This window comes from Cryptotermes secundus, unplaced genomic scaffold (assembly GCF_002891405.2).
Source record: "Cryptotermes secundus unplaced genomic scaffold, Csec_1.0 scaffold693, whole genome shotgun sequence".
NCBI classification, from domain to species: domain Eukaryota; kingdom Metazoa; phylum Arthropoda; class Insecta; order Blattodea; family Kalotermitidae; genus Cryptotermes; species Cryptotermes secundus.
The window spans coordinates 1,630,398-1,638,684 of NW_019722434.1; the positions used below are offsets into that span (position 1 = coordinate 1,630,398).

General features: G+C 44.7%; 2 protein-coding genes across 2 annotated transcripts; both read right to left on the reverse strand.

The window, feature by feature from the left end:
• Positions 1–913: 913 nt before the first annotated feature.
• LOC111861465 (skin secretory protein xP2-like) lies at positions 914–1,597 on the reverse strand. Its single transcript, XM_023846074.1, has one exon. It carries the CDS (start codon positions 1,595–1,597, stop codon positions 914–916), a length of 684 nt encoding a protein of 227 aa, XP_023701842.1.
• Positions 1,598–2,226: 629 nt separating this feature from the next.
• LOC117282081 lies at positions 2,227–6,817 on the reverse strand. The gene is made up of 6 exons (XM_033750340.1): positions 6,806–6,817; positions 5,562–5,749; positions 4,386–4,602; positions 2,964–3,062; positions 2,525–2,656; positions 2,227–2,238 (listed from the first exon to the last, which is right to left on the reverse strand). Exons 1-6 carry the CDS (start codon positions 6,815–6,817, stop codon positions 2,227–2,229), a joined length of 660 nt encoding a protein of 219 aa, XP_033606231.1.
• Between the last annotated feature and the right edge of the window lie 1,470 nt (positions 6,818–8,287).

The window sequence follows — 8,287 nt, forward strand, 5'->3', positions numbered from 1 at the left end:
CCGGGCACTTCACACGAAGTGCGCCCGTCTTGAGCATAACTCGCTAAAACTGTAGCGGAACGCAGTTCTTGAGAAGAAGAATATACACACAGTTTTGCTGTACGTCTTTCGGTTTTCGAAGTAATTAATCATAAATAAGTGAAGGCACATGGAGTGATATTTACGTATTTCTCTTGACCATATACGGTGGATATCAGAAATCAGCAGTCAGATGTTTAGTCCATTTTGTAGTCACTCGTTTATTTGGTGAGATAATGAATTAGCAGGATTTCAGTCTTTCAGTCAAGCAGATGACAATTGGACCGAATGCGTTTTCCTGTACCTGTGAATTTAACGGGAAAAAGAAGTTGTATTACTACTGTCATCTACTGGTAAAAGTATGAACTACGGTGGCGAACTGGCAGAACAGCCGGTGCTACAGATCTCTGCACAACGTACAACTTTTCGGTGTATAATTTTAATACTCTTTCGCTGTTGCAGTGTTTTATTCTGTTAAGTTCTTGCTTTGGTTTTGTGTATGTAAGTGAACCTCTTCCGTGTATATGCAGCAATGTTGTCCGAAGAAACAAGCCTACATGAATTGAAGCTCACAAGGAAGGGGTAGACCCTGTAGGTCCTTCAGTAATTGTGAACTGCAACAGAGGAGAAGTTTAAAGTTCGGAGAGCTAAATGTGAGTACCATGGGTTTTAAATTTGTAATGAAATATGATGACTTTGTTGCATCATTTGTATTTAATATAGCTTTTTATTGCAAGTAAATCATTCAGTGATTACATCAAATGAACTTAAATATTGATTTGTTGGTCTTAAAATAATCTATAATAATTTTTAATATTTGGTATAATCTTATGTGCATAAATGCATACACATTTAAGGGATTATTAGGGCATAAAAATTCGGTCCCAATCATCACTCAATTCCATATCCACGCCACCCGCCAAGATGTCCCACTACTGACTGTGCTGTTGGGTGTGCTCTTCGGAGTGCCCTCGCCGTCGGCTGTCGCTGGGCTGTCACCCTCGCCGTTAGCTGTGCTTTCACCGTGGACAGTCGCTGAGTTATCACCCTCGACGTTGGATGTGCTGTCGCCCTCGCCATCGCTGGTCAGTGGGCTTTCGCTGTCGTTCGCTGGACTGTCGTCGTCAGCTGTCGCTGGACTGTCGTTGACGGCGGTCAATGGGCTGTCGCCGTCGGCGTTCGCTGGGCTGTCGCCCTCGCCGTTGGCTGTGCTTTCACCGTGGACAGTCGCTGAGTTATCACCCTCGACGTTGGATGTGCTGTCGCCCTCGCCATCGCTGGTCAGTGGGCTTTCGCTGTCGTTCGCTGGACTGTCGTCGTCAGCTGTCGCTGGACTGTCGTTGACGGCGGTCAATGGGCTGTCGCCGTCGGCGTTCGCTGGGCTGTCACCCTCGCCGTCGGCTGTCGCTGGGCTGTTACCCTCGCCGTCGGCTGTCGCTGGGCTGTCACCCTCGCCCGTAGCTGTGTTCCCGCCGTCGTCGGTCGCTGGGCTGTCGCCCTCGCCGTTAGCTNGTGCTTTCACCGTGGACAGTCGCTGATCTGTGGCCCTCTCCGTTGGCTGTGCTTTCGCCCTCGCCATCGCCGGTCACTGGGCTTTCACTGTCGTTCGATGAGCTCTCGTCGTCAGCTGTCGCTGGACTGTCGTTGACGGCGGTCACTGGGCTGTTGCCGTCGGCGTTCGCTCTGCTGTCACCCTCGCCCTTGGCCATGTTCCCTCCGTCGTCTGTCGCTGCTGTGTCACACTCGCCGCTTGCTGCGCTTTCGCCATGGACAGTCGCTGAGATATCACCCTCGACGTTTGCTCTCTTCTGTAATCAGAGAATTAATATTCATTGTGAGTTTTATTCGGTTTGAATAACTAAACACAGCAAACTGCTTCGCACACGCAATGTATTATGAAGAATAACATCTTATGCTAGGCAACGGCTTGTTGAACACTGCCTAAACACCGGAATGATAACAAATACGAATATAACCCATTTCTAGACAACTAATGGTTAAGACAAATTCCGCGTCAACGAACCCGCTTGGAGGGATCAAAGCGTTGCCACGAATTAACACAAGACTTCGACACAGCGGATTCATGAGAAACAGTAACTGAGCCCTTGAACGTGGTGACTTAGGTGGACAGCGTAGTAGTTACAAAAGTCAATGGATTCGTGGGACAGACGTCGTTCAAGGCATTCAGAAAGTAATTCAGAAGGCAGTTCAATGTTTGATCTGTTAAGCAAATAAGACTATTCACCAAACAACGACTACCATGCAGACGTTGAAGGCTTTGTTTTGTGTGTTATAGTCACAGTAATCTCTACAGCGTTGTAATAATTTTAGTTGCGACTTGTGAATGTCCAGTAAATTTATTCATCGACTCCAGAAGGCTTTATTAGTATTCACGGCAGTCAGGAATACGTGACGCTCAGGTTTTAGTTTTCTCTAAGCTGAGGTTGCTGAGATAAATGTAACTGAATTTTATGTAAATTATGTTCTTATGATAGACAGTACTTACAGCTCTAAGACTTGTAATGATATCCTGCATTTTCCTGGTTTGTCTCTTTACCCTCCTCATGTAATTCTTCTGAGATACAGCGTCTTGCATGCTGGGGGGCTCGAACTCCTCATCAACTTGTTCCCCTCGCTCCTGAGGACATTAAATCCAGCCACAGGATAAGCTCGTGTTCAGAGATAAAATGATGAAAAAAAAAGAAGAATATCTCTCAATAAAGACAGGCAGAGTAAGTTATGAAACAAACCAGTGCTTCTGTAAGAAACAACAGAAGATGTAAACAAAATAGCGTAAGGTATTTCAGTTAATTATAAGACTTGAATGTTAATGTGCATTCCAAACTTGACTTCACCACTTTACAAGAATCAGGAGAAGTCATTATAACCTCGTATTTTGCTCCAGACAGAATATTACCGTTCTTACATGCCGTAGACCTACTTACTTCTGTCAGGTTTTTAAGAATCCTCCTCACTCTCCTGTTTTCCTGTTCAAGTTTCTTCATCTGTTTGTCAATCTTTGGTACTTCCAGTTCCGTTTGTACCTGAAACCATCGCAGCCAATCAGAAAGTGGCCATGTTTGCAGACAGAGACATTAAAGAGAAAGGAAGCAGGAAATGGCACACAGACGGCACATGCCGTCGCTTGAAGCATTTTTTGCCAAATTACTCTCCTCAGATTCTGTTTTCAGTGTTCGCAGGATGGTAACTGCGCCCATTATATACACAAGTTTAGCTATCGCTGTATGGTAACATGTGGTCAAACCTTGCAGCAGAACTTTAAGATTTACTGAGAAAACAGTTTTGATAAACGGTGCTATGTCTGGCAACACGCGTATGTAGGTGCATTCACCCGAAATTATGGTACTGTTCGAGATATCGATTGTTGGTTACTACAACATGGAGAATGCATAAATTTGTGAGATATGGCGTGTATTAATATTTTTGGAAACCCACGCAACTGATTGAGGTAATATTTCTGTAAGATGCAGAGCATCAACCTGCTAGACGTATAATTTTCTTCTGCTCTCATTCTGACGGAGATAAAAAAATGAATTTGAGCCGTGCATGAAGCCAGATAACAGACATGTATACGAGTATACAGGTTATGAAACACTGTTTGCGTACCAACGTTTACAGTAATAGCGACAGTGCAAATCTTAAAATGCTGTATCCTTCAAGTATTACGTAAATGGACCCTGTTCCTGATTAATTGGAAATTTCTCAGAGTCAGTAATGAGACGATGAAGTTGATAACATAGGTGACCCACTTAAAGAGTATTAAGATCCGCGCGCTGTCTGATCACGTGACCACTGACAAACAAAGGCCAGCACACTGGCCCACAAGCTAAATTACAATATGTTGTTACACTCTTAAAATGTTTTCTTCTGCTTTCTCCACAGCATTGCGGAAGAAGCTTCCTTGCCTGTTGCAATTCGAAATGAAGGTTTCTGAACTTGCGACATCGAAGTTTAGTAGGGGGGGGGGCTGTTCGGCCAATCTCAAAGTTGTCCCAACCCAGAACAACACAAGCACGAATAAAACGCGATGAAATACCATCCCTTCTGGGCTACGAACGAACAAACCCTTACTGCATTGTTTGAAACGTAACGCGGCTTAGGCTACACGGTGGCTGAGATCAGCCTGCATTGCCTAAACAGAAATATAAAGATACGGGCACGGGAGAGGAGGAGGTGGAGAAGTTTGCAGTAGGAAAGCTGTGTGTGAGGTTTGCACGGAACTCGTGCACTTCTCCAGGAGCGACTCAATGCATTTCCCTTCATCAGAACATTACATGCTCACAGCCAGCTTTCCTGTTAACCTCCCAGCTACAAGCGCACTCACAGTGCATGGTGCAGTGGCTTACCTGCTCTGCACTTGCGTTCAAGGGCCCTTCTTCTGTTGCTGACGGCTCCATTTCTTTCAGTTGAGGAGCCTGTAAACTCAGTGTCTGTGCGTTTCCGTCTCCCTCAGACACTGAGTTTTGTGCTCCCTCCTGGTTTCCCGCTGCACTCTTCAGGCCCAGCTCCACAGCGTCCACACGGTTCAGCATTGAGCGGTGCGCTGTGTGGCTGCCTTCGCTCCTGTAGACACAAAGCGAAGTGCATCACACAAATAGTACATGTAGATGTGTATTTAGTTGGTAGTGTCTCTTCCTGCTCTAAACTGAGTCGTAACACCCAGGCATACAGAACAGGTGGGAGTCAGTTTGGGAGGCCCTAGTTTCGAATCTCTGTCGGGATATTGGTTGTCCAGCCTGTGGGGTTTCGTTGTTCTCCTTAGTCCCTCTATCAACATTCCTGAAATAGGCCTGCACTACTTCATTCCAGATGCTTCCAATCCTTCAGTCACACTACAGTCTGCATGCTGAAGTAGCATCGGTAGATAACAAACGGATGCGCGGTCTGATGAGCAGTCACACTTTGTTACTGGAGCGGTACGCACCACTATAATCTAACTGTACTGAGACGCACATCGGCAAATGCAACAGCGTTACTGCTGAAAGATATGGAAAGATGTAGCTCTCGCGTCTAATTCAATGTACGAGGCGATTTGTATCGATGAACTGGCAGACATGAACAAGGAGAGGGTGTGCACCCACTAGTGGCTAAATACTCGGGGAAGATTCTATATCTCATACACGTACGTGATAAAAACGGAGATGGAGTTCATGATTGCTGTACTTATGCAGATTCGTCGTGCTGACTCTTATTGGATGAAGCCAGAGGGTGGCTTTGATCTAATTGGCTGTACACGTACTGCCTAGACAGTCTGGTGGTCTTAGTCAGCTAACCTACGCAAACTTCAGTCTTAAAACGAAGGAGAAATATTAGAGTAGCTTATCTCATTCCTGACAAATAAGCCAACGAATCTGTACCCGTATTTTAGTGTATGAAGCATATGCATGTAACTTTGTAGCTGACATGAAACTTGTGAAGTGTTCTCCTCCGTCATATATTGTACGCAGTGCCAGTTCAGTGCATGCGAGCAGCCAAGTGCCACATGGATTTAAACCCGAGTTAGGTACCAGAGGTATACATACCTGACGCTGACGCAGTCCAGTTCGCTGTTGGCTATGCTGTCGCCGTCAGTGGTGGCTGGGCTCTCGCCCTTGCAGTTGGGTGTGTTGTCGCCGTCAGTGGTGGCTGGGCTCTCGCCCTTGCAGTTGGGTGTGTTGTCGCCACCGCCGGTCGCTGAGCTGTTAGGGTCTATTTCGCTGTTTCGAGTCACCTGGAAACAAATATCAAAGTGGGTTCAGGAACGGGTAGCTAAGAGGCTCGTTAGCTGTTTCAATTGCATGGTTCAAGAATAGTTGGTGGCATCAAAGAATTAATATTCGTTGTGAGTTTTTTTTTCGGTGTGAATAACTAAACACAGCAAACTGCTTCACACACGCAATGTATTATGAAGAATAAGATCTTATGCTAGGAAACGGCTTGTTGAACACTGCCTAAACACCGGAATGATAAGATGAAACGAATATAACCCATTTCTCGACAACTAATAGTTAAGGCAAATTCCCCGTCAAAGAACCATCTTGGAGGGATCAAAGCGTTGCCACGAATTAACACAAGACTCCGACACAACGGATTCATGAAACACAGTGATTGAGCCCTTGAACATGGTGACTTTTAGGATAACCGCGTAGTATTTATAAAAGTCAGTGATTCCATGGGACAGACTTCGTTCAAGGAATTCAGGAAGTAATTCATAAGAAAATTCAGATGGCAATTCTATAGTTGAAGATAAGTTTCGCTACCAAGCAACGACGACTATGCAAACGTTGAATACTTTATTTTATGTGTTGTATTTCCAGTGATCTATAGTGTTATAATTGCCGGTCACGGTAGCCGAGCAGTCTAAGGCATGTACTGTCTTCGCTCGATTGGAAACCGGGATCGTGGGTTCGAATTCCAGTCAGGGTATGGATGTTTAGTTTGTGTGTGTGCGTTTTTCTGTGTTTGTGTACAGGTAGAGGCCTTGCGACAAGCTGATCACCCGCCCAAGGAGTCCTACCGAATGTGTAAGATGTAGAAAAACCGAAGTGAACGGAGAAGTTCATGGAGGTGGGCCTAGGCCCACTGGGGCTATAGTGCCAAGGAAAAGTAACTGTTATACTTATTTGTAGTTACTTCTTGTGAGTGTCCATAATTCTATTCATCTTATCCAGAATCCATTCTTTTTATTCACACCAATCAGGAATATGTGACAGAACGTATTTGTGTGTGTATGTGTGTCCCCGTGCCAAGATGGAACGGTGTTCCATTCACGAGTACATAAGAATACGCCATTAGTCATTACGCTCAGATAAATAAAACCCACAAGCTCACACAATAATTATGAGTGCTAATATTGCTATGCGATATGCAGTATATCGCGGTAATCAGGAAGGTCTCTCGCGTTCAAGCCTTACACGTGTATGATGACTTCAAGGAGTGCTACAAGACTGTTATCTTATCAAATTCGTATTAGATGTAATAATTTATTTTTCTTTTGTTTCTAATTATTTCATGAATTTCATATAATGTTGTGGCGTATTGAGTGGTCGCAAACGATGACTCTAAAACAGCTGCATTTGCTCGGTAACGGCCAAATTATACACGCACGCAACGACAGAAAAGCTAAGTTTTCTTAGTTGTCAGAAGCGGGATGTTACATAAGGACTCTGACAGAAGGACTTCAGTTAAAGGAATTGTGGTCCTGATCGGCGGTAAGCCGCCGGCGTTAATTTCACTTTGACTTTGAATTTTGCTCTCATAAATCATGGCCATGAGTCCCATGGGACTCGAAACCAAGTTTCATTGTGCTGTTGAGGGCCAGCAACAGTTTATCAGCCAGCTAAGTTCAGTTGTGAGACAGTGGCCGGTCTGGAATGACGAGAGCATGGAAGCTGAAAACTCGCCACTGTTAGAAGCCATTATCTGGAAACGACGAGTGCAGGCACTACGGTTTGGAATACAGATAGCGTGGATCCTAGTGATGTTTAAATTTTGGAGATTAGCGATGGCGCTACAATCAAGTATAGTCACGGGTCGTGTCTTAAAATGGTCAATAAACGAGTCACCAAAACCGATTTCCTTCTATGGTCACTCATAGACGTGACTGTTTCTACAACACATCTAATTTGACAGTTTGCCAGAAGCACATTTTGTTCATTCAGCAAGATAATCTGCTTTTTTAATTTAAGTATGAACAGGTCTGAAATTTGCTTACCTTCTCGCGTACCCATCTTCTTATCCACTCGAAGCAGCCGCAGGTGGACCAGTCTCGGGAGTGATTCGTGCCTTCTCCCGTCACTTCTGGGTGTCTCAGGTCATAAAAATCTTCGTCGATGTCCGGATCGTTCTGGAAAGGACAAAGAATTTGATCCAGCTACAGTTTATATTTTAGTCTGCAAGGCTGCTTGTGAATTCTATAAAATTCTTACTTCCAAAATTTTTCAGTCAACATGATAATCTGCCGTTTTAATTTCTGTATGAACATTCTGAAATCTGCTTACTGTGAGGCACAAGCATCTTCGGACCCAACCAAAGCAGCCGCTGCTTGTCGAGTCTCGGGAAAATGTTGCGCTCTCTCGTAGTTCGTCATAAGGAACGCCGTAGTAATGTTCCGTTTCGGCGGGAAAATAAGGATGGATTCTCCCCGCCCCTCTCCATATCGAAACCAGGAAGAGGTATGTTGCCAGACATTTCTTGGTTCGTTCACGTTGTTATGTATTAGCTATCTGAAATCAGGACATTAATTCGTTGAAATCTAATAACTTAAAAA

Excerpts from the sequence above, each read along its gene's own strand:
- LOC117282081 (XM_033750340.1), bottom strand. Across the intron at positions 4,603-5,561 it reads CTGGACTGCGTCAGCGTCAG|GAGCGAAGGCAGCCACACAG; the intron begins GTATGTATACCT and ends TTGTGTCTACAG. Across the intron at positions 2,657-2,963 it reads TTCTTAAAAACCTGACAGAA|GAGCGAGGGGAACAAGTTGA; the intron begins GTAAGTAGGTCT and ends TAATGTCCTCAG.